Genomic DNA, 26,024 nt, shown 5'->3' on the forward strand with positions numbered 1-26,024 from the left:
TTTAGCAGGGATTTTGTATTAATTGATAAATCGGTTATATTATTCCAGAAGAAATACCGCATAAGACAGCACGAACATGGCACAGACAGGACACAGCACAGACACGACACAGCATGGACACCACCCAGGCACACTGCGAAACCGCCGACCAAAGTGGAGACTAATGCTTTGTCCCACTGGAGCAGGTTGACCCAGTGTCCTGTATGCTACAGGATCGTCCTATGTCATACTTTCCTGGGACACCATTTGTGTCTGTGGTCATGCTGTGCTGTGTCGTGTCTTGTCGCTGTATCCATGCTGTACCAATGTCCCGCCCCAGGGGAGGGGAGAGGAGAGGCGGTGGCAGTGTGGTTGAAATCGGTCGCCAGCAGGCCAACACAGGTGTTTTATTCACCACTTAAATCATCCATGTCCATATGCTGGTAGCTTGGTAGGGATGGTCTTACAGTTTCGAGCGACGGCTGTTTCTTCTGCTTAATCGTGGGGATGGCATCCTCTCTCAATCGTGGCAGACAAATCACAAAATCTAGGCATCTCTGTTGTTTCATAACTTCCCTGTAAAATGTTCTGAACACAAAAGCGAATATTTTGTGGACCAGATCCACACTCGGGTATTTCAGACAATCCTTGTCTAATTTTTGGCAATCCTCAGATGTTTCTGTCATTGGTATGGCATGAAACCATCTCAGTTTGTATTACTACATGCACCAAGGACGAATAGACTCGACATATTTGTAGAAATTCAAAAATTATTCACCGTTTGAGTTAAATCATAATGCAATGTAACCCGTAAACAGTACGGATATGGCGGTCAACTTCCTGGAGCGACGTCACCGCTAATCGTGAACAAGAAGAAGATGATTTCGACTTTTAATCGCAAAATTACCCACTTTATAAATCAGAAAAAGACATCGTATCTATTTTGTAGGGCATCAAGGGATAGATTAGCGTTGAGGTGGTCTAAACGTTTGCGTTCCCTTTTAAGTCCTTTTCGTGGAAAAAGCAAAGTCAAAATGTGTTCATATGTGCTCATAAATATAAGGACGAACTGCTCTGTGAGCCTTAGAGGTTAGAAAATAAATGCCGACTTCCAGTGACGTCACGTACTAGCTTGGGCAGCATCTAAATTCAGTATTGGACTCTGATACTCTGACTGGCCAGATTAGAAGCAAGAAATTTCATGCCTACCGTAGAAAGAATATTGTTGTACAATGTGGTCTGCTGTTGAACTCCAATTGAACAACAACTTCAACAATTGAACAACTTGTGAACTCCAATGATTTATGCCAGGAAGAGGAATGACAGACGCGCTTTTTATTGTGAGGCAGTTGCAGGAGAAGTACATGGAGAAGAGGAAGAAGTTGTTTCTTGGGTTTGTTGATCTGGAGAAAGCATTCGATAGGGTTCCACGCAAAGTATTGACATGGGCAATGAGGAAGTTAGGAGTGGAGGAATGGTTGATCAGAGTAGTGATGGCAATGTACAAAAGAGCGCGCACAGCTGTAAGGACGAAGGACGGGAACAGTGGTGAGTTTGAGGTGAAGGTGGGAGTGCATCAGGGGTCGGTACTAAGTCCACTACTATTTGTAGCTGTGATGGAGGTGCTGGCTCAGAACGTAAAGGAGGGTTTACCGTGGGAGTTGTTGTATGCAGATGATCTGGTATTGATTGCAGAAAGTATGGATGGACTGAAGGAAAAGATGAACAAGTGGAAGGAATGTATGGAGACAAAAGGTCTGAAGGTGAATATCGGAAAGACGAAGGTGATGGCAAGTGGTAAAGCATGTGGTGAGGTGGAAAGAACTGGGAAGTTGCCCTGTGCTGTGTGCAGGAAGGGTGTCAGAGTGAACTCCATTCAATGTACAATGTGCGCTGAGTGGGTTCATCAAAAATGTAGTGGGCTGAGAGTGTCATTCACCAGTGTGGCAGCTACATTCAAATGTAAGGTGTGCACAAAGGGAGCTGCACATGGAGGAAATGTTGAGTTGGATCTTGGAGACGGCGTGAAGCTGGAAGGTGTGAAAACATTTTGCTACCTCCGAGACGTGCTGAATGGAGAAGGTGGATCAGACCCGGCAACGGTTGCTGGAGTGAGATGTGCATGGAAGAAGTTTCGGGAACTGAGTGGCATGCTGATGAGGAGGGGAGTGTCGTTGAAGCTGAAGGGAAAGGTGTATGCTGCATGTGTGAGAAGTGTTATGATTTATGGGAGCGAGACATGGGTAATGAACGTAGAGCAGCAACGAAGGTTGGAAAGGGTGGAAATGCGAATGGTTCAATGGATGTGCAGAGTATCATTGAGAGAGAGGAAGACAAATGATGAATTGCGAAAAATGATGGGAATAGAGCCTGTGATTGATGCTGTGAAGAGGAAGAGGTTGAGATGGTTTGGTCATGTGTTGAGGAAGGATGAAAGTGACTGGTTGAGAAGAGTGATGGAAATTAATGTAGAAGGAAGTAGAGGACGGGGAAGACCGAGAAAGACTTGGCTAAAGATGGTGGAAGAAGAAATGTGGGCAAGGGGGTTAACAAGGAGAGATGCAGAAAATAGGGCAAGATGGAGAAGATTGTCATGGGGACCGCAAGGCTAACCCCCGCTCTAGCAGGGAAAATGGCCTTAAAATGCATGTTGTTGTTGTTGTTAGAATGTGGTCTGCTGTTGGCCGATATCTTACAGCAGGAAATTGATGCTACCCACTTACACCTTCTTCGAGCGGCCTTCAAGACGTTTGTTGGGGTAGATGGAGGAATCCCACAGTAAAGATAGGATTGTATAGTTATAGCATGGACCGTGGATGCGTAGGAGACATCTCGATGTATTTAATTAGGGAAACTGGTGCTTAAGATTGCTAATGTGGCTTCACACGAGGGGTGAAGCTGTGCTAACTAGTTAGGGATTAAGGTTAGTTTTCCCCAGTATGTGATTCCCTTTGTTGCTTTTCCTCACGTTTTACATTTACAAGGCCAGTCATGCAAAACTTGTTTGACGTCAGAGCAGAGAAGGTTCTAGAGATAAAGGGCTGTTGGAAAGAAGAGTGGTTCTCTCATGTGCTTTAACAGGACGCTGGCCATTGTTGGTTTGGTTGGGTCGTGGAGTTTGTGCGCTTTGGAGGAGAGCGGAGGAAGAAGAGCTTGTCTCTTGGCTCTCTCCCAGTTGTACTTTGCTTGGAGAAGAAATGCGACATTTGTGTTCCGATTGTGGACGATCGATGCTGACTGTTTTGGGAAGCGAGGAGCTCTTTGCCACGTTGGCAATGTTCTGCAGGAGGTTTTGGAAGACTGCTGGGCTCTTGGAAGCTGAAGGCCACGTTGCACTTGACGATAGAGAATCGGAAGGAGGCTGTCTAATCTGTTCGCTTCACACATGCGGTGCCCTCGACGCACGGTGATCAACGTTGCCATTTTGTGCGCTTCCCGCACGGTGGCATCGAGTATCAACGGCCACCAAGCTACTGAAAGTCCTCGTTGAGGCCAAAGCTGAGTTCCGGACGGCTAAAAGAAACATTTTATTTTATTTCATTTTACCCTGTGTGTTTGTATTTGCGACTGAGTGGAGACATCTAGCAGCAGAGAATATTAGTTTTACCTCAGCATTCATTTTATTCTTTGATTTATTTTCATTAAATTCATTGTGTGGCATTTTTCATTTGTTGGGTTCATTTATTCGGTGTGGGTTCGAGAATAACCCCGTGTGCTTCCGTTCAGGTAAGCACTTCACATCGTTCCATCCCACGTGTGCCAAAAATAACCGCTATATATTCGGCTGGTCGCCTAGGAGTTAAAACCGTCTCGGCTATCTGTCCCCGGTGATGGTGATCTCAATCGCCAGCAGCACGACAATATATTGGCCGACACGGAACACTATTGAGGAGCTTTACTAGCATGCCAATCTGAAACCACCGAGCTAAGTGTTGCAAGCACAGAGACTGTCACTAGCTGGACATATTATTCGATCTAAAGGGTATAGTGTTCAACCAATCCAACAGGTGTTGACCTGGCTTCCTACACAGGACTTTTGTTGTGTTGTTCAAGGATGCACAAGGGCTTATCATGATAGGCTCTTGTTGGATTGTGATGCCCCTGTTCAGAACTCATCAATACAGCATCTCAGAACATTGGCCAATAATAGGGTTTGTTGATCTTAAATGACCAGATCTTAAATGACCTTCTTCCTTAAATGTTTTACATGTATTTTGTACTTGTACCAGTGTCCTGTACTTAGCATGATCATTGTTCATGACTTATTATTAAACATTAACAACAACGATCAAAACAGTATATCTCAAAAAGTTTTGAAAGGATTTGGATGAAACTTGAGGTGCAGAGGTTGGGTGTGTGCCAAGGACGAATTCATTCAATTTTGTTGAACATCGGGATAGGAGAACTTTTTTTTTGAAGAAAGCAAAAACGATACATAGCACGATATCTCAAAACGTTGTGGACGGGTTATGAAAAACATTGGTGAATGAGTTGGGTAGGTGCAAAGAACAAGCTGATTAGATTTTGGTTCCAGGTCCGAATGCAAATCTAGCCTCAGTTGAATACAAAAGGTAAACTTTCGCCTGGTGGAGGTATGCGCTCTACCGCATTCCATTCTAGTTCATTTATTTATTTGATTCGTACCTTTTCTCCTCACTGGCCTCGCAGTAATGGCCCTTGAGCTTAAGGGTATGTGTTTTGTTTTGAAATGAGCCATTCAACAGTGTATTGACCAAAGTGAACAATGAGCACGTCTGATTTTTTCACAGAACACAGATTTGAACCAGGTTTTGTGGAAAAAAAAAAGCAGCAGTTTTTGAGCCGGAAATTCAGAGAGAGAGAGAGAGAGAGAGAGAGAGAGAGAGAGAGAGAGAAGTCCGTGTGCAGTTTCTCCCAGCATCTCCAGAAGTCCTTACCAAAACTCAAAACCAGATTATCACCAGGGTTCTTTTAGATCTACCCCCTACCCCCAAGTGTAAGGAGGAAATGGCCCTCTAATTCCAGGAATGTCAACATTAAGTTTGATAGGACAACATGGAGAGACCCACCTCACAGCATGTCGCTCGTAGGGAAACTGTTGGCTGTTCATCCCATATAATCTAAGCAAAGGCGCTCACTCTGCCCAACTAGGCCTGAACCACCCCACTATTTATTTTATCCTCCTTCAACAGCACATGGGCACAGCTCCTCGCCCCCCGCCCCTCCCCCATGAGTTATTGGCGTGCACCAAATTGAGAATGATAACGTTATCTATATACAGTGCGTATCAAAAAAAAGGTAATCCGAATTCAAGGGGTTAATATGCAAAGGTTATTTAGTTTGACAATTTTCCATGTGGTTTACCAATTAAGAGGAGATCCTCAGCTTTCGATTGATACCTTCCATGCATCATTGCTGTCACACATGACCGAGTACATGTTCATTGAAAATAACAAGTTCAAATCGCATTTTTACAAGTTTGGCTAATCGATGCAAGTCAGGATAATTGGTGCAAAAAGAACGTCAGATGTGAACTTTTCTCAGGAATGATTGGCCTTATTGCACCCACACCTTCAACATGTCCACCTCCCCTTTCAACACAAAGCTCACAGTGGCGGAGCATGCCCTGAACTACTCGTCTCACCACAGCCGGGTCATTGCGCAAAGCATCCACTTCATGTCGAATATGGCCCTGCAATTCGTCAAGATCACGGGGAGGAGTTACGAACACCTTTAAATGTCCCCAAAGGAAATAATCACGGTGTGAGGACAGGTGATCTTGGCGGCCATTCCACTGCATGGTTGAGGGCGATGATTCGGTCTCCAAAGAGTTGCCTCAGTCGATCTCGGACAGCGATAAGACGATGTGCTGGGGCGCCGTCTTGGGCCCACCAATGATATCTGAAGACACCATTAACCTGTCACTCAAAGTTCTCCTCCAGCTGTGATAAAACTTCATTATTGATCATCTGCAGATCTGTTACCATTGACATTCCTTTGAAAGAAAAATGGTCTGATCACCTGACCACTTTCACAAAGTCTCAACCAAACAGTCCACTTTTGTCAATTCATGTTGGTGTCAAAATTAAATTCCGGGGGTTGTCCTGTCAGTGCATATTCAAGAACATTATGGGTATTGACCTTGCCGTCCATGGCGAAAGCAGCTTCGTCGCTGATAACGAGATACCGCAGGAAATTGACATCTGCTTCGCAACATGCTATCAACCATCCGGCAAGCACCAGCCTCCTGGCAAAATCCCCTGGCATAAGTTGATGCCGGATGTGAATCCGATATGGATGTTGGTGGAGGTCCAGTCTTGTGATTCGGTTGAATGTTGCCGAAGGCACTCCCGTCCCATTTCTTCTTGCGCTGGCATCCCTAGAATGCTCCAAAACTTGCTGCCTTACTGCTGCAATGTTCATTTCCGATCGCCCAGTGCGCCTCCTACCAGAATTCCCCTTGTTGCGGTTGAGGCTAGTGCCATGCTCTTGGTATTTTATAACATTTGCCCAGATGGTTTTGGCTGCTGGAGGCTCCCGTTCTGGGAAACATTTCCTGAACGCATCACGAGTTCGCTGCAAATTTACAGTTTGGTGAAAGGTTGTAACCACGAAGGTCTGCTGTTCAGTGGTCATTTGAACCATCTTTTCAATGACTCAGACTGTCTCTAAACCCATACACTGTAGGCCCATCTTAAACAAGGGATGACACAACCGACGATTACCAGACCAGGTTAACAATTTTACATAATCAACTTGGCAGTCGACAAGTAATGCGTCCATTTCAAACTGTCTTGCACCGATTAGCCAAACTTGTAAAAATTCTATTTGAACTTGTCATTTTCAATGAACATGTACTCGGTCATGTGTGACAGCAATGATGCATGAAAGGCATCAATGGAAAGCTGAGGATCTCCTCATAATTGGTAAACCACATGTAAATTGTCAAACTAAATAACCTTTGCATATTAACCCCTTGAATTCGGATTACCTTTTTTTTGATATGCACTGTATATAAAAGAAAGCTTTTGTTTGTTACTTGCAGGAAAAGATTCCAGCAAGTATGTTGATCGGTTGGTTTGTCTGTCTGTTTGTCTGTGTGCAGCACTACGTCTACACCGTTGCACGTAGAATCGCCAAACTTTGCACACATATTTGTCTTGCCGTGGAATAGACTGTGCCCAATTTTTAACTCTCTCGGCCCAAGGCCTCCATTATGACGTCATAATTTGATAATTCGACAAGTACAAAACTTCATCTGATCAAGATGCAATTTCTTGAGCGCCATGTCGGCATAAACTGGTGGGGAAAAATAAAATGATGACGTCATTGGTCACGTGGTTCGGCCGCCATCTTGGAAAAACGAAATAACTTTGCACCTCTATATCTCCGAAAGTGCTGAATAGAAAAAATTGAGACGGCTCATTGTAAAGAACTCTCCATGGGGAATAAAATATGTTAATGACGATGTAATAGGTGCCTCCATTATGACGTCATAATTCGACAAGTACAAAACTTCATCCGATCAAGATGAAATTTCATGAGTATCATCAAGGAATAAATTAGTTTAGAAAACAAATAATGATGACGTCTTCGGTCACGTGGTTCGGCCGCCATATTTGTCCAAAATGGCCGATAAAAAAGTACATTCGGGCAAGTCCTCAGTCTGTGACCGATTTTTTAATTTGTTTGTTTGTTTGTCTGTCTGCACACGCTAATCTCCTGAACGGTGAAAGATAGGAGGACACCTCTGAAATAAAAAATGTCAGGACGGGCCCCGGGAAGGTTATAGGTTAGGTGTCGACGCCGGTCGAGGCCGCTTCGGCCGGGCTGGGCCCATTTCACAATTAAAAGCTCAGCTGAATTATCGTAGTCAATCTTTAATGGCCGTGAGTAAAAGCTGAATTATAGTAGTAAATTCATTCAAAAAGAACAAAAAATGGCGGGATGGGCCCCAGGAAGGTTATAGGCTAGGTGGAGAGGCCGCTTCGGCCGGGCTGGGCCCATTTCACAATTAAAAGCTGAGCTGAATTATAGTAGTCAATCTTCTACGGCCACGAGTAAAAGCTGAATTATAGTAGTAAATTCATTCAAAAAGAACTAAAAATGTCGGGACGGGCCCCGGGAAGGTTATAGGCTAGGTGGCGGGGCCGGTCGAGGCTGCCTCGGCCGTGCTGGGCCCATTTCACAATGAAAAGCTGAGCTGTATTATAGAAGTCAATCTTCTACAGCCACGAGTAAAAGCTGAATTATAGTAGTAAATTCATTCAAAAAGAACCCGGGCAACGCCGGGTGCTTTCGGCTTGTAATATATAATTTTAAGCCGCGCTGCCATTCGGCACTCTCCAGTTTAAATTTATGCCTCCACATGTGTCATGTTGCAGAGTTTGTTAACTCTAGCTTCACCAGATTCGCATCCTGTAGGGCTCGGCATGGTGTACATTACACTGGTGGCAGCAAAGACCAATGTAATTTCTCCAGAATTGCAGGAAAGAATTCCATAATAGATACCTGCTGTTTTGCATGAAAAAGTTGGTCACACCAAATATTAAAATTTCATGCATTAATATAACAAAATAAAATTCATTTTTGTTTATTTTGATGAAACATGATCATTATTAATAACACCTTTTATTACAACACTGACAATAAAAATGTTTCTTTTCAAGGTGCCCAAAATTTTTTGTCCAGTATTGTATATATTTAGAACAAAAAGATCCATTCCTTTCACGACTTCAGATACATTGGGCTGTTGCAGCAGTTCGTCCTTTGCTACAGGGCACCATCCTGTACGTGTCGCCAATCGGACACAGGATATTCAAATGGCTCATTCTTACCAGTTGGCTAGCACTCATTATACTGCTCTCGGAAGGACGACAGGCTGAGTCAACGCACCAAGTGTTATTTTAACAGCACAACAGGGGCTCAAAGTCAGGACCCCAATATCTTAAAACAGCCACCTTAACGGTTAAGCCAACACCAGGCTACACATATATCTGTATGGATATAATAAATCGTGCATGGCACCGTGTGGACAAAATTAAGATGACTTGATTCCATCTATGTCTCTCAAACATTACATGTTCCAGCAGCTAATAGTGTCTGTGAGAGGATCAATTAAATTGACGGCTTGTGACCCAACAGATATAGTGCAAGCAACATCGGGAATGTTCTCCATCCCTGTAGCTTTGGCAGGGGTGAACCTCCAACATTAAGCAAGAGAATTAAAATTCAACATGTGTTTTTAGGATAATCCCAGTAATATGGAGGATTTTATAAGGCTTGTACTCGAGTTCAAAATTTGGCACCCTTATGTTTGGTCCTCTAAAATGGGAGAAGTTCTTCCATGTTTAATTTGGCATTCCCTACGGACCCAAGAAGACGTCTCAATAAATACTCCAGAGATATTTACCTTGGAGGCAATTTGCCCCCACCTCATCTGGACCCACCCTTTCGAGAAATGCAGCCCCACCAATAGTCTTGTGGTGTGAAGTGTAAACACAACAAGGCTGTGAGGCACCAAAGACACCTCAGATAATCTGCCAGATGGCCACCTTCCCGTCACGTCTTCCTGAGCCACTCAACACATATCGATCTTTGATGTGCAACAAGCAGGTGACAGAATCCACGTGGCCTTTGAGCTCCCTTTCAATGGTATAGTTCTCGGTGTCCACCACGTACACCTTGCCAACATAATCTGGACCATCACTGACACCACCAACCCAGAGCTGGAGTTGGAGAGAGAAGAATTGGGGTTGAGGAGAAGAATGTCAAATGTACATGCACTCAGAAGCTTACATTCTATTAGAAGCACATCTTACAAACTTACACTTTTTTGATGTACCATATGCTTTATAGACTATTGGTGCTGCCGAAGCAGTTTCTGAGCAGGGGTTATACTGGGTGGGTTGCCATTACCTTGAAAGCAATGTTTGCCTGTGCCTCATCCTTCTAAATGCTGAGCATCAAGCAAGGAAGCAGCACATACCATTTTTGTTGTCTTTGGTATGACTCAGCCAGGATTTGAACCGTCGACCTCCCAGACTCGAAGCGAACGCTCTAACCATTTTGCTATCAAGTCTGGTATATCTTACTATAATTCACCAAATGTCTGTCTGTCTGTCTGTCTGTCTGTCCGTCCGTCTGTTCCCAGGTACCGCAAAAACGGCTGAAGCGATCGCAACAAAATTTTGGGTGGGTAATCCTGGGACCCCCTGGAGTAAAATAGGCTATATTGTTTTTCCAATTTTTTTCCAATTTCCAATTTTTCCAATTTTCAAGTTTTTCCAAACACGATGGAATAATATTTACGGATATGAACAGTGATATGGCTTTTATTGAAATTCTACAAATACTGTTTAGAATCTAAACGGTTCTTAACCTGGGTCTAAACGGTTCTTAACCTGGGTTCTTAAGTTAAGAACTTTAGATTTTGATGATTTGCGTGTGATATGATTTAACGGATAAATCGTTTAAAATAAAAAAAACCCTTCAATTTCCGATATTTTGCCTTTTAATTTGGGCCTCCCAATTGAAGCCCCGCCCATAGGGCGGGTACCGTTGCTAGTACATATAATATACTATAATAATGCAAGCATGATAATTTGCTTCACGCTTTATACATCCATGTGTACAATGTCATATACCGTACACAGACAAAAAGCTATTGCATGGTTTGAATCCGCATTCAAAGTAATTGCACACTTCATAAATAGCATGCTGCAGTAATAAATGTAAGTGCTGTTGGCAGTCTGCACATCTCATCTTGGAATGAAATGTTGCATCCCTGAAAGTGGGCAGGCAGTGATTGTCTGACTGCTGTGTGGCATTTAAAGGGACTGTGCTTGCCTCTACCTGGGACTGGCTTGATGGCCGAAGGCTACGCACACTCGCCTCGAAGCTGTCTATGTCTAGCCTGGGTTCAAATCTCGGTCCAGATATCAACTATCATCCTGCTATTTCACAGGCAAGGTGATTCATCGATGTGTGTGCCGTCCCTTGGATGGACGTTAAACCTGGCGTCCTATATTCTGACAGTTAGTGGATGGTGTCCATCGTGAAGAGTAGGCGAGCTATTTCCGGCAGGCTGAACAAATTCCAAATTCCTGCTCTAATCTTAGTCGAATGTCAGGCCTGGCCAGCCGCTACGTGAAAGACTTAGGCCAAGCTTCCCAGCCAAACCCACAAAAAGTAGGAATAATTGTGGCCATTAAAGAAGTGTGTGTCTCTACCTGTGTGATTACCTCCACCACCGAAGGTTCACTACATGATTATTTTCACCTCTTTCTGTCTGCCTGTCTGTGTTTGATTTTGTCTGTGAACAGGATATCTCAAAAAGTTATGAACAGATTCGGACGAAATTTGGTGGACACATTGAGTGTTTGACAAGGACGAAATTATTAAATTTTGGTTGAATTAAATTAAAGATTAAATTACTATTAAAATTAAATGAAAGGTTAAATTAAATTATTAAATTAAAGATCCGGATACCATAATTTTTTAAGTGAATCTTCGCCAATGATAGTTTGGGGTCGACATGATGTATAGCATGATGTCTCAAAAAGTTGTGGAAGGAGTTGGACGAAACTTAGTGGACACGTTGGGTGTATGACAAAACAATTGGGTCAATTTTGATGAAGATCCGAATCTGGATACGAGAATTTTAAAGTGATTCTTCACCATTGAGAGATAGAGCCAAAAACTACATATGGCATGATGTTTAAAAAAAATTGTTGACGGATTTGGACGAAACTTTGCGGATGAGTTTGCCAGGTGACAAGAACAAGCCAATTAAATTTTGGAGGTCTGGATGTACATCGGGCCTGTCAGTGAGATGCAAAATGTAAACTGTTCAGCCTGGCGGAGGTATGCGTTCTACTGAGTGCCGCTCTAGTTTAATATGAAATGAAAATGCAAATGTGCAAAAATACACAAAATAATCTGCAAATGAATTTGAATGCTTGTGGTGTTTAACTTATTTTACATGCAAATTATAATTTGAGTTTAATCTATATATTACATATGCAAATAGGCCAGAATGTTTGATCCACATTTCCATCTGTTCCTCCAACCACCATCCCCTCTCCCCCTCCATATCACATTTGCTTTTTCTGTCTTCGCCCCTCCCCCCCCCCCACCCCCCCCCCCCCCAACCCCAATTTTCCCAAACAAACCTTTCCTCTAAACTCCAGTTATCTTCCATCCGTGCCTAATATGTAAATGACCCTTTCTGCATGAGGTGTCAGATGGTGTTGTCACATTAATTAAGAGCCAGATGTCCTCTTTCTTTGTCACCATTTGTGCTGTAACATCAATTAATCTGCCTCTATTGTGCTTTTATGTCACTTCTGCACAACTCAACATGACATTTTATTCTCTGTTAATGCACTAAAATAGCTGTACGAAAATATTTTCAAAATAATAAACATACCCACTTCACCTGAACACACCCTCATCCTTCTCACCTTTTGTCCCACGCAGATCATACTCTTAATTCCAGCACAGTCTGGCAGCTGAAGGGTACGCATTGGACCCTGCGGCTTCTTTGGATCCCATGCCTGAAGGTTACCGTCTTCTCGTGAAGCTGTCCACAACCTTGCCTGCCCAGAAGGTCACATGCTCAATTATTCAGGTACTGACAAGCTGGGAAATCTGATGACAAGTGAGTACTTTTTAAATTCACTCACATAATTGAGCACTTTTACATTCAGTCACATAACTTTACATTTACACAATATCCTCAAAAACCTGGCGGCAAATTGTTATGTCCGTCTCTGGTGTAGGTTCCAACTCCATCCCTTTTCTCACTTAAAATGGCGCCACAGCTGATTCTGCTCATGAAAAGGCCGAATGCTTCAATTATGAGTTTCCTTCCAAATCTCGTGTACCCAACCCCTCACTCCCTGTAGCTTATTTCCAATAATCAGCAAAGGCATGGAATCCATAATCACAGTCAACATCAAATCTTTCCTTTTCTCCAATCTGATCTTGGACCATCAGTTCAGATTCAGACCCAGTCACTCTGGACCTGCTGAGTCTGCTCTCCCAACAATGAATGAAGGCCCTCAATCTCAGACACAAGATTAGGGCTATTTCTCGAGGCATACCTGTAGCATTTGATACAGTCTGGCACCATGCTCTACCCTTCAAATAATCTGCCTATGGCATTCCAGGCCACTTCCACACATGGCTTACAGACTTCCTACATTCTCGTCACTAACACGTGGCTCTCAATGGGATCATTTCATCTCATCTCATCTCGCTATTAAGTCTCCCTCTATGTTATCCCTCTATCCTGCTGCTGGTGGCTCCCCCTCTTTATTACTCCTGTTATATTCATTATTTTATGTACTGATCCTTTCTGTGCTCCTGCTCCTCCACAAGCCTCGAATTGGTATTCAGGAAAAACCTTACATTTGTGTACATTTGACTCTCAAAATGAATACTTGATAAGATTCATTTTGATGAAAATAATGCCACTATTACGTATATTACTCTTGCCTTGATAAAGCCTCAATAAGGCAATAAAATTGCTTTAATAAGACACAGAACTGCCTGACTCCACATCCCAATATACACTTTATAGCAGCCTTTGCTGGCCTCAAAATAGACATCAAGGCCAACTTGTAGTAGTTAACTTGTAATATACTGTATATATATATATATTGTTGTGGAAATGAGAATTGTGTTTTTTATTGTTGTAAAAATATCACCCTCCTTCCTCCAGTTGTGTATAAAGGTCAAAGGGCATCCCTTAGTTAGGTCATATACAATCACGTTAGCCAATCATAGATTTCCTCCTTGTTGGTAGTTATTTCCTTATTCTGTGTATTAGGTTAAGGCTTTGTCTTCCATTAATTAATACTCCATTGCACCGAATTCAAATAGATAGATCCCCTTTTTCAAATCCCATTCCTAAAGCCTTTACTACCAACTGCATTTGCCTCCATTGAGCACGCGGTCGGCTCGGAGAAGAAAGGCGTGTCTCCACCTCGTCATAGAGGGGACGAGTGAGCCAGCCCTTGCCGGCCAACCCAGAACGAGGGGTTTGGCTTTGAGAGGGCATGGGGAGAACCATCGAGTAGGTTCGCGAAGGTTGAATGGCGTGGCCTATATAACCCGCACCACGACGCCCCCACCAAGAGATGCGCAAGAGATGAGTCCAGATGCGCTGGGGATGAGCTACGGAGAGAGTCCTGAGAGCAAGAGTTGAGAGAGAGTCCTGAGAGCAAGAGTTGAGAGAGAGTCCTGAGAGCAAGCAGGAGCAGTACCAGGCAGCGTTGGCTCCACCAGGCAGCTCCGACCCGTTACCCCGCGGGAACCAGGATCGGTGGCATCGGTGGCCGTCGAGGTCCAGCCCGACGTCCCGTGCGGGGTCAAGCTCCAGCCAGCTCCGTGCCTTCCTCTCCCTCCAGCCATCCACCTCCTGCCATTCCTGTCATCATCCCCCGTGTAAGTGTGCTTGTAGTCTGTCTTTGTCTTGTCCTTGGGGTATAAGTTAAGCCTGTTTAGATAAGCTAGCATTTTCACTGTGTCCGCTTTTTCTTCTTCTGTGGTTATTTTCTTATCCTTCCTCCTCCTTGGTTATTTTGATGTGTAAATAATAATAATAAATTAGATTTGTTCTTCCTACCTTTGCCTTTCTTTCCCTTACATCTGTCGTCGTTGTGATTTCCCTCATTGGACACCTGTGGCACGATTTTGGCCAACGGTAAGAATCGGGTCTAGTCATTGTTAACAGTTCGTGCTGCGGTTGCTAAACACCGCTCGGCAATCAAGTAACATCTGTCCGCGGTACGAACCGGGCTGTGCACCGGCCTTTCCTGAGGTCGCGGTGCAGCTTCAGGGACCACGTCGGTCAGTCACAAACGAGGGGACTAATCCCCCCTCGAGAAGGGATCCTAGGCCGACGTTGGGTTCCGCAACAATTGGTGTTGGGAGCGAGATATGGACCTGAAGCGCTTAGCGCGCTCAAATTACGAGTGGGCCGAAATTTTGTTATAAAATTTGAAATTTGAAAATCGTGCCATGGATGGTCAAGATGATCGGATGCCGGTGGGGGAACTAGAAGAGGGGTTAGGGGTAACCCAGGACCACAGGGAAGAAATGGAGGAGAGCAATGAGGATGTGGTTGAGGAGGTATCAGGCGCACAAAATGGCGCCCTCGCGCACGTGGTTACAGCGGCACCAAATGTCGCCGCGCCCGCGACCGTAGCAGCGCCGCAGATGGATTGGGGCCTATTTATGGAACAAATAAAGGCCTTTATGGGTAAGTCGGGTGAAGAAATGGAAGACAGAAGGAGAGCTGATAGTGAGAAAATGGAAATCAGAATGATGGGGGGAATGAGGGACGAAGCAAGGGGTACCAGTGAGCAATTAAGAAAGGGGTTGGACAGTAAATTTGAGGGGTTAGACAACGGGATAAAAGGGGTGAAGAATGGGTTAGCGGGGCTAGAAAACAGGATGGAAGACAAATTGCGGGCAATAGGGGAGCAATCCGCCCGGGAAATTAAACAAATGGGAGAGCAGATAGAGGAGGTGAAAATCGGGTTAGACACTAAATTGGATGCTCAGAGGAATGAATTGGGACAGATGAGGGCGGCATCTACTAAAGAAATGGAGGAGATGGGGGAGGAAATAAGACGAGGTGTAAGCGAGGAGGTCTCGGGGGTACGCGAGGAGGTAAAGCGAAGTGAGAAGCGTATGGAGAAAGAGGTGAGAAATGGGACGGCAAAGTTACAAGGTGGCATAGAGGAGTTGACGCAGGGGGTGGGACAACTGACAGTGGGACAAAGGGAGTTGAAGGATCAGGTACAAAATAATACGGCTGTGATCGAGGGGTTGAAGGCGACCCAGAAGGAAATAAAGAGGGACATAGCCGTCATGAAGAAGGAGTGTCAGACGGTACATGAGGGACTAACAACAAGGTTGGACGAGGTGACAGAGGCAATGGAGACGAAAGAACGGGAGGTGAGGACGCACATAGAGACGGTAAAGGAAAAATTAGAGGAAGAAATCGAGGGGGCGCACCGGGAAATGAAGGAGGTAAAGGAAAAATTAGAGGAAGTGGAAGAGGGGGTGAGTGAAATTAAGAAGAGACGGAGGGAAACTAAGAAGGAGATAAGGGAGGAAGTGATGGAGTATGTGCAAGGTCTGTGCTCAAATCATGATGATGTGCTTGCTAACCAAATAAAGAGTTTGCAGGTGGCGGAGGAGGTGCGACGACGAGGTGCCGAGGTGCCGAGGTGAGTGGCGATATACTCGGAAATGTATATGGTGTGAGGGGAGATTGTCGGCTTGGGGGGTGGTGTAGACCCGGGTGTTCGTGAGGGACCAATGGTGAGGTGTATGACTGGTCCGGAGGGGATGAATAAAGGAGGTGTGCAAGGAGGTCTGGCTATGGGAAGTGAGGGGGGTGCTGGTGAGCAAGGGTGTGCGGGTATGGAGTGGGTAGCGGGTTGCGGAAGGGCGACCCAGGCATCGACACCAAGAGGGGTAGTGTTTGGAGGGACGGAGGATGCGCGGGAGCCCCCCGGGAATAGCGTACTGTGGGAGCCCGAACGGTTTGGTCCCGCGTTGATCCCGCAAGGAGTGACGTGCGGGGTCCGGCCTTCTGGCGCCCACAAGGTCCCACTCGCGCCGTATGACGGCAAGAGTGATCTGAGGGCGTACCTGGCACAGTTTGAGTACGTGTGCCGAGGCAATGGTTGGATTCCGGACGAAGGTGGTGTACACCTTGTGGGGGCACTGCGCGGTGCGGCGGCGGAGGTGCTGACAGCTTTACCACCGGGTGCTCTCACCCTGTCAGCTCTCCGTGCAGCTTTAATTAATCATTTCGGAATTGAACAGCAAAGCGAGCTTGTTAAAGCGCAGCTTGCGCAGCGAAAACGCAAGCCCCAGGAGACCATCGGGGAATTTGCCCACGATATTCGCCGCGCAGTGGGGATTGCACACGCGGACATGGCAGCGAGTTCCCAGGAAAGCCTGGCGCTGGATCACTTTATCCAGGCCCTTCCGGATCTGGAGCTCCGACAACAGCTCGCCATGTGGCGCCCGCAGACCATGAGTCAGGCGGCCTCGCTGCAGCCCGTTGGGAAGCAGCGAGGCCGCTGGCCCGGGGAGGCGAGCGCCATGCAGTGGCGGTGCGTCAGGTAGGGCCCATGATTGGGGGCGGCCCCCCGAGGGGGCCCACCCCCGACGGGGGCCCTGACCTGGACAGCATGGTTCGGGGGCTGGTGGATCGGCGCCTGGCGGGACCTGGACCATGGCAGGCGGCTCCAGCGGTGGCACCCGGTAGTCCACGACAGAGTACCCCAATTCGGACATACAGGGGGGAAATTTGGAATTCCGGAGGCAAGCACCTTACCAGGTGAGGTGTTATAACTGTGCTCGGCTGGGTCACCGTGCGTGGGAGTGCCGAGCTCGTGGGAGTGCCGGGACATTCCCCGCCAGCCGATGCCCTCAACTCCGCCCCGTATCGATCGGCCTAGCTGACTTCAGACACCCCCCCGCAAGGACCCGGGAAACTAGAACGTGCCGGGCATGCAGGGCGGTGTTCGGCAGTAGGGGATGGAGAGAAGCCCTCATTGACGCGACAGGTCATTCATTGTTTGTGGCCAAATTGGAACAGGTAGTTTGACAATTCGGTGCAAAATTGCCAGCGTGGGGGTAGACGCCGTTGTGGACACGGGAGCCAGTGCCACGATCATCAGCCCCGTGATCCTTAATTCGAGTGCAGACGGCTGGGGTAAAATCCAGCGTCTGGAAAATCATAGTTTGCAGCTGGCTACCGGGGCAACGGCTCCGATCATAGGGCGTGGTTTTGTGACCCTCAAGTTGGGATCGGTAAAGAAGGAGATAGAGGTTTGGGTGGCAGAGGTGTGCGACCCATGCTTAATAGGGTTGGATTTGTTGACTGCCAGCGGTTGTAAAATCGACTTGAGCCGGGGGATCCTGCAATGGGGAGTGGAAGAGCTACCATTGGAGGGGGTGAGCACGGCCGAGAGGGTGGAGCTGGAGGCTCCTGAGGCCGTGACCATCCCTCCGGAGGCCGAGGCCATAGTACCGGCCCGATGGTCAGCTCGCCCGACATGGCAGGAATCCTGCGGCCTGGTCGAACCGGTGGCAGCGCGATCCATACCTGGTTTAATCGTGGGCCGCACCCTCGTAAAAACGGACGGGCCGGTAGTGGCCGTCCGAGTAATTAATATTAGTACAGAACCACGCACTATAGTGAGGGGCACGAAGGTAGCTGGCTGCACCCCAGTTAGAGAAGTCGCGTCAGTGAGGGGCGAGAACGTCCAGCCGAGCCGGCCCCAGGGGGAGCCTTCAATAAGTTCTAGGAATTGGCCCGATCCCATTTGCGAGATGGTAAATCGTAGTAGCCTAGAGTTGGGAGGTACCCAGAGGGAGGCCTTACACAAACTGGTTGGGTCCCATTTGGACCTCTTCTCCTTGTCCACCGAGGATATTGGACGTACGGGCTTGGTGAAACATCAGATCCACACCGGTGAGGCCCGGCCTATTCGTCAGGCCGCCCGACGGCTCCCCTGGAGCAAGAGGGCGGAAGCTGACGAGCAGGTTGAAAAAATGCTCGATGGAGGCGTGATCGAGCCCTCGGGAAGTCCCTGGATGTCACCTGTTGTGCTGGTTAAAAAGAAAGATGGGACCACGCGGTTCTGCGTGGAATATCGCCAGCTAAACGTGACACTCAAGGACTCATATCCCCTGCCAAGAATTGATGACACCCTCGATGCCGTTGCGGGCTCAAATTGGTTTTCGATTTTAGACCTCAAGAGTGGGTATTGGCAGGTGGAGATGGATCGGGCAGGGAAGGAGAAAACGGCATTTTCCACAGGTAAGGGGCTGTATCAGTTCACTGTGATGCCGTTTGGTTTGTGTAACGCCCCCGCCACCTTTGAGAGATTAATGGAGCATGTGCTAGGCGGCATGCCATGGCAATCATGCCTGGTATACCTGGATAACGTCCTGGTACATGCCAAGACCTTCCCCCAGGCATTAGCTAATTTGGACCAGGTGTTCGGGTGCCTCAGACAGGCAGGGTTGAAGCTGACCCCGAGTAAGTGCACCTTGTTTGCAAGAGAGGTGGCCTATCTAGGTCACGTGATCGGCTGCGAGGGGGTAAAAACGGACCCAGACAAAATTAAAGCGGTAGAGGAGTGGCGCCCACCACGTACCATCAAGGAGGTGCGGGGATTTTTGGGACTCTGCTCCTACTACCGGCGTTTTGTGGCGAAATTTGCAGAGTTGGCCCGTCCCCTCCACCGGCTTACTGAGAAGGGGACGTGATTTAATTGGGCAAGGGAGTGCCACGAGGCCTTCCTAAAATTGAAGGGGTGTTTAACATCCGCACCCCTTCTGGCTTACCTCACTAGCGACGGGACATTTACCCTGGACATGGATGCGAGCCAGGAAGGATTGGGCGCAGTTTTGTCTCAGACACAGGAGGGCATGGAGAGAGTGATTGGTTATTATAGTCGGGCCTTAAGTAGGCCCGAGCGAAATTATTGTGTTACTCGCAAAGAGTTATTGGCTATGCTGGCTGCCATGAACCATTTCCACCCGTACCTGTACGGACGGAAATTTTTGGTTCGAACTGACCATTCCTCCTTGCAATGGCTCCTTCGGTTCAAGGAACCAGAGGGCCAAATTGCAAGGTGGTTGGAAAAGTTGCAGCAGTACGATTTTGATGTGACCCATCGGGCCGGGAAGGCCCATGGTAATGCAGACGCACTCTCTTGGCGTCCTTGTCTGGGGGAAAACTGCAAATTTTGTGCGAGACACGAGGAGAGGGAGCAATTGGGCGATTCTGCCCCGATTCTCGTCGTCCGGGCAACCCGGGTGAGAGGGCCAATTTTGCCACTAACCGCGGATGAAGAATTTGTAACTTTGGCGTGGAGCACGGCCCAGCAGGAGGATCCCGTCCTGGGACCGGTGTACAAATGGGTCAAATTGGAGCAGAGACCAAAGGGGGAAGAGGTCACCCCCCTCGGGGCGCAAACAAAGGCGTTTTGGGCTCAGTGGCAGACCCTGGAATTGAAAGGCAACATCTTGTATCGCAAGTGGGTGGAGGTTCCCTCTGATATAACTTCCTGGCTGGCGATAGTCCCTGACAAATTTAAGACCGTCATATTACAACAGGTGCATGGTACCCGCTCCGGCGGCCATTTGGGCAGGACAAAGACAACATCTCTGGTCCGCCGGAGGTTTTATTGGGTGAATATGGGGCGCGACATACAGGACTGGTGTCGGAGATGCAACGCCTGTTCTGCCAAAAAGGGACCAGCACGGAGGATGAGGGCCCCCCTTCAATTACACCAGGTGGGGGCCCCCCTTGAGCGGGTGGCTATGGATATTCTAGGACCGCTGCCCCGCACCCGCCAAGGTAATAAGTATATCCTCGTTGTAATGGACTATTTTACCAAGTGGCCGGAGGCCTACGCCCTCCCCAACCAAGAAGCCGGGGTTGTAGCGCAGGCCTTCATGGAAGGATTTGTATGTCGGCACGGGATTCCACAGGAGCTGCACACCGATCAGTGTCGAAATTTTGAAAGTCAATTGCTAAAAGATGTGTGCAGACTCCTGTCAATTCGAAAAACCAGGACCACGCCCTTACGGCCACAATCTGACGGGATGGTGGAAAGATTCAATCGAACATTGATCCAACAACTGGCATTGTTCACCACCACCCGTCAGGATGACTGGGACGAACGTCTCCCGTACTTGTTAATGGCCTACCGAACCAGCCAGCACGGAGCCACCGCATGCAGTCCAGCGTTGCTTATGTATGGGCGGGAGTTGCGGGCTCCCACCAACTTGCTATGCGGTCCCATGCCAGACACCACAGATATCCCGCCGAGGGAGGGTTACGCACGTCACCTGGAGGAAGGCATGGAGAGGGTCCATGCCTTCGCCCGCCGCCAGCTCCATCTGGCGGGGGCCAAGATGAAGCGCAGGTATGACGACCGGAGCCAGGGGAGTCAGTACGCCCCGGGGATGAAGATTTGGTTCTTTAATCCCCAGAGGCGGAAGGGTAGGTGCCCCAAACTCACCTCCCCCTGGCAAGGCCCGGGAGTCGTCCTGTCGCAAGTCTGTGACGTGGTCGTTAAGATCAAGATGGGGCCACGGGCCCTCCCTCGGATCGTCCATGCCGACCGGATAAGACCTTATGCCGGCGAGCAGGCGCCCTCGTGGATCGCCTCGGCTCTAGATGCCGAGGCGGGACCCAGTACCTCTTGCGACGGGGGCTCGTAGCGTCAGAGGACTGGGGGGGGGATGGTAGTGAGAGATGCCCGATGTGGTGGGATGGCAACTCTGCCATCCCTCACAGCGGGGGCAAAGGAGCACTAGTTATGGGGTTTATGGCAGTGAAAACTAGCCCGGGAGAGTTAGGATATCGTGTGTAGGGACCTAGAGATTGACCATAGGTAACGGTAAGGTTAGGTAGTGACAATGATACCTGTAGTGGGGACGCAGGTAGATTAGTTTGGATTATAATGCCGAGGGAGCGCAATAGTTTAAAGGGGCGACTGGGAGCGCAAGTTTCAGAGGGGAGTAGGTAGATGAGATGATGCCATGTGTGTGTGTAAGAAAAAGGTATTCAGAAGTGTATTGTGAGAAGGTGATTGTGAAGTGTATTGAGCGTGGAAGTGTATGGAGCAGTGAGTAAGGAACAATTGTGATTGCACAGGTGTGCAACTGAACAGGTGTATGGAGCAGTGTATGAGTGAGTGATGGTGATGTGTGCTGTGTTGACCAAATGGTCCAGGAAGGAAGGAGGGTGCAGGTGGCACCAGGTGATTGCACAGGTGTGCAACTACAGGTGAATGGAGAATGGTTGTGTGGATTACATGGAGTGTGGAATATATTGAGTATGGAATGGATGGTCGTGGAGTGAGTATGGTGGAAACTGTGGAGTGGAGTGGATGGTGCGAAGGTGTGAATGGGGGAAGAATGGACCCCCATCACGAATACCCAGGGAGGGTAGTGTAAGTGTTAGGTAGAGGGTATAGGTAAATTCTGGTTGGATATTGGCATCTGTGGTGCGTGGTGGAAGAATGATGGTTGAACGGGTGCATTAGTGTCGTGGAAATGGCTGGGCGTGTAGCCTGTTAGTGCATGTAGTTGGTTGAGCACTCCACCACTGTGAGGATGTCGGCCAGGTGAGGCCGCAGGTGGGCTCTGGGAGCCGGTAGTTGTGGATGGGGCCCGAGGATCCGGAGGACGGACCCGGGTATCCCAGTGCCAGAGGGCACCGAGGGGTGACAGAGCCAGGAGGGGCCTTCCCCAGTTCGATAGGTTAGGGTGAGGAGCTAGGTAAGCTCGGGTGGCAACTACAGTGGTGGAGGTGTGCAGGTGGGTAGACCTGCTGGGAGAGCTGCACGACCCAGCCCGGAAATTATGCAAGGGCACAGGGAGTTGAACCGGGGGAGTGAGACCCCAAATTGAGGAAGCACCACAGTTTGGTCAATGGGAATTTGGTTCTTAAAACCGCATAGAGTAAGATGGCCAATGGTTTGGCAGGGAAAGCCCCCGGGTAGTGTAAAGTGTATTAAAGTCATTTAGAAGGTAGTTAGGGAGCTGCAGATGGAGGAAATGTTGAGTTGGATCTTGGAGACGGCGTGAAGCTGGAAGGTGTGAAAACATTTTGCTACCTCGGAGACATGCTGAATGGAGAAGGTGGATCAGACTCGGCAACGGTTGCTCGAGTGAGATGTGCATGGAAGAAGTTTCTGGAACTGAGTGGCGTGCTGATGAGGAGGAGAGTGTCGCTGAAGCTGAAGGGAAAGGTGTATGCTGCATGTGTGATAAGTGTTATGATTTATGGGAGCGAGACATGGGTAATGAACGTAGAGCAGCAACGAAGGCTGGAAAGGGTGGAAATGCGAATGGTTCGATGGATGTGTGGAGTATCGTTGAGAGAGAGGAAGACAAATGATGAATTGCGAAAGATGATGGGAATATTGCCTGTGATTGATGCTGTGAAGAGGAACAGGCTGAGATGGTTTGGTCATGTATTGAGGAAGGATGAAAGTGACTGGTTGAGAAGAGTGATGGAAATTGATGTAGAAGGAAGTAGAGGACGCGGAAGACCGAGAAAGACTTGGCTAAAGATGGTGGAAGAAGAAATGCGGGCAAGGGGGTTAACAAGTAGAGATGCAGAAAATAGGGCAAAATGAAAATAGAGAAGATTGTCATGGGGACCGCAAGGCTAACCCCCGCTCTAGCAGGGAAAATGGCCTTAAAATGCATGTTGTTGTTGTTGTTGTTGTAGAAGGTAGTTAGGATTGAGATCTCCTCGCACCATCTACATCCACTCACCTGAGGTGACGTACCTCCACACCATGCCAGGTTGTTTTTGTTATTTTTATTGTGCAAATGTTTGGAATGTGAGACGCATCATGACGTGGGTGTGACATTGTGCTTTGTGTTCCATCTCTTCCTCCTTATGAGGATGGATGATGAATTGGTTGATGGCAAATTTTGGATTAGTGGGAGTGAAGACGAATTTGGTGTAGGGGAAATATGGGGAAGACGTGACAGTAGTGACGAATTTGTAATGTGTAGATTTTGTACATATGGGGTAAGGGCAAGGGTAGTGTAGGTCACATGTGGGGGGGCGTACGGTAGGGACAAGCTTTCTGACTTCGCTCTCCGTACGCACCTCGTTTTGCATTGCCTTATTGATGTGTACCCTTGTGACCTTACCCCTCGCTCACCTGTCTTCCCCCCCCCCCCCCTTGTCTCCCACACGAGGACTGTGCGCCACTGGGCGCCGAGGGGAGCGTGCGGGAGTCCGCCATTGTGCGCCCGAAACTCCCGGAACCAGCTGTCTGCATCGATGCACCACATTATGGACCACATGTCTGTGGCTGAGCACCACTGATGGACCCCATGGGTTGGGGCATGGCCCCTCTGCTGGAACCGGCCATGAAGGCCCGAGATCTTGCTGGCGGACCTTGGTCACAGGGCACCGATGCCACACAGGTGAACCACAATAGTCGGCCCTGTGGGCCATAAATAAATAAAAACGGACACGTTTGGTGCATTTCATTTTATGTCCAAATAGGCCGCCAGCAAAGAAGTTGACAACATCTGGAAGAGAACAATAGCCAGCAGAGGGAGCCGAAGAGCAAGACACCACCAGGGGTTTGTTGGGTTCATTTTTATTATTGAACTGTGGTGACTGTGCACCGATTGGTGCTTGATGGTGTTTTGGTGCGTTTTTGGGTGCTTCATGGTGCGTCGATGCAGGGCAAGCTGTCTCCCCCCCAAAAAGAACAATCACAGGTCCTGGGTTGCGTGTTGTAAATAAAATAGCGTCAATTGTAAATAATGCGCCCCCACCGTAAGTGTTTAGTTTGAAGACAATTCCGCAATTCGGTTAGCTGTGGGCGTGAGTCTGTTAGGTAGGGTGCAATGGAGCAGTGGGACATATTTATTTGTGTTTTAAAACTGTCACACTCAGGGTCAGGTTAAATGTAGAGGGAACTACACCTACGTGCCACACTAAAAGTAAAGGTAATAGGCCCGGGACGTACCTAAGAGGAGGAGGGTGCAGTGTTGTGGAATTGAGAATTGTGTTTTTTATTGTTGTAAAAATATCACCCTCCTTCCTCCAGTTGTGTATAAAGGTCAAAGGGCATCCCTTAGTTAGGTCATATACAATCACGTTAGCCAATCATAGATTTCCTCCTTGTTGGTAGTTATTTCCTTATTCTGTGTATTAGGTTAAGGCTTTGTCTTCCATTAATTAATACTCCATTGCACCGAATTCAAATAGATAGATCCCCTTTTTCAAATCCCATTCCTAAAGCCTTTACTACCAACTGCATTTGCCTCCATTGAGCACGCGGTCGGCTCGGAGAAGAAAGGCGTGTCTCCACCTCGTCATAGAGGGGAGGAGTGAGCCAGCCCTTGCCGGCCAACCCAGAACGAGGGGTTTGGCTTTGAGAGGGCGTGGGGAGAACCATCGAGTAGGTTCGCGAAGGTTGAATGGCGTGGCCTATATAACCCGCACCACGACGCCCCCACCAAGAGACGCGCAAGAGATGAGTCCAGTTCCGCTGGGGATGAGCTACTGAGAGAGTCCTGAGAGCAAGAGTTGAGAGTGAGTCCTGAGAGCAAGAGTTGAGAGAGAGTCCTGAGAGCAAGCAGGAGCAGTACCAGGCAGCGTTGGCTCCACCAGGCAGCTCCGACCCGTTACCCCGCGGGAACCAGGATCGGTGGCATCGGTGGCCGTCGAGGTCCAGCCCAACGTCCCGTGCGGGGTCAAGCTCCAGCCAGCTCCGTGCCTTCCTCTCCCTCCAGCCATCCACCTCCTGCCATTCCTGTCATCATCCCCCGTGTAAGTGTGCTTGTAGTCTGTCTTTGTCTTGTCCTTGGGGTATAAGTTAAGGCTGTTTAGATAAGCTAGCATTTTCACTGTGTCCGCTTTTTCTTCTTCTGTGGTTATTTTCTTATCCTTCCTCCTCCTTGGTTATTTTGATGTGTAAATAATAATAATAAATTAGATTTGTTCTTCCTACCTTTGCCTTTCTTTCCCTTACATCCGTCGTCGTTGTGATTTCCCTCATTTGACACCTGTGGCACGATTTTGGCCAACGGTAAGAATCGGGTCTCGTCATTGTTAACAGTTCGTGCTGCGGTTGCTAAACACTGCTCGGCAATCAATTAACATCTGTCCGCGGTACGAACTTTCCGGAGGTCGCGGTGCAGCTTCAGGGACCACGTCGGTCAGTCACAAACGAGGGGACTAATCCCCCCTCGAGAAGGGATCCGAGGCCGATGTTGGGTTCCGCAACAAAAAAAAAAAAAAAAAAAAAAAAAAAAAATATATATATATATATATATATATATATATATACACACAGACTTGGCATTTAATATGGAATATTTTTTTTTTATTGACTTGGGTTTACTTTCTTAACTCAGTATATCAATCTGGTGCGTTTCTTTACACTTTGGTGATTTATTTGTTAAAAGAATCATGTCACTGATTGTCTGTCACAGCAAGAATTCAACAACATGATTATATCACAGGTGGC

At 47.8% G+C, this 26,024-nt stretch overlaps 1 protein-coding gene across 4 annotated transcripts in view; it reads right to left on the minus strand.

Moving 5' to 3' along the window:
* Nucleotides 1–8,535: 8,535 nt before the first annotated feature.
* Nucleotides 8,536–26,024, minus strand: part of DENND3 (DENN domain containing 3) — a 143,977-nt gene continuing 126,488 nt past the window's right edge. For all 4 annotated transcript variants that reach the window (XR_013624322.1, XM_068124645.2, XM_068124646.2 and 1 more), the window contains 2 exons: nucleotides 12,423–12,557; nucleotides 8,536–9,686 (listed from right to left, as the gene is read on the minus strand). Coding sequence is in view for 3 of the 4 variants with exons in the window: in XM_068124645.2 (XP_067980746.2) it covers nucleotides 9,489–9,686; nucleotides 12,423–12,557 (333 nt within the window). In the remaining variant the exon portion in view is untranslated. The remainder of the gene's footprint in view (nucleotides 9,687–12,422; nucleotides 12,558–26,024) is intronic.

Source organism: Myxine glutinosa, chromosome 8 (assembly GCF_964187855.1).
Source record: "Myxine glutinosa chromosome 8, kmMyxGlut1.1, whole genome shotgun sequence".
Taxonomy (NCBI): domain Eukaryota; kingdom Metazoa; phylum Chordata; class Myxini; order Myxiniformes; family Myxinidae; genus Myxine; species Myxine glutinosa.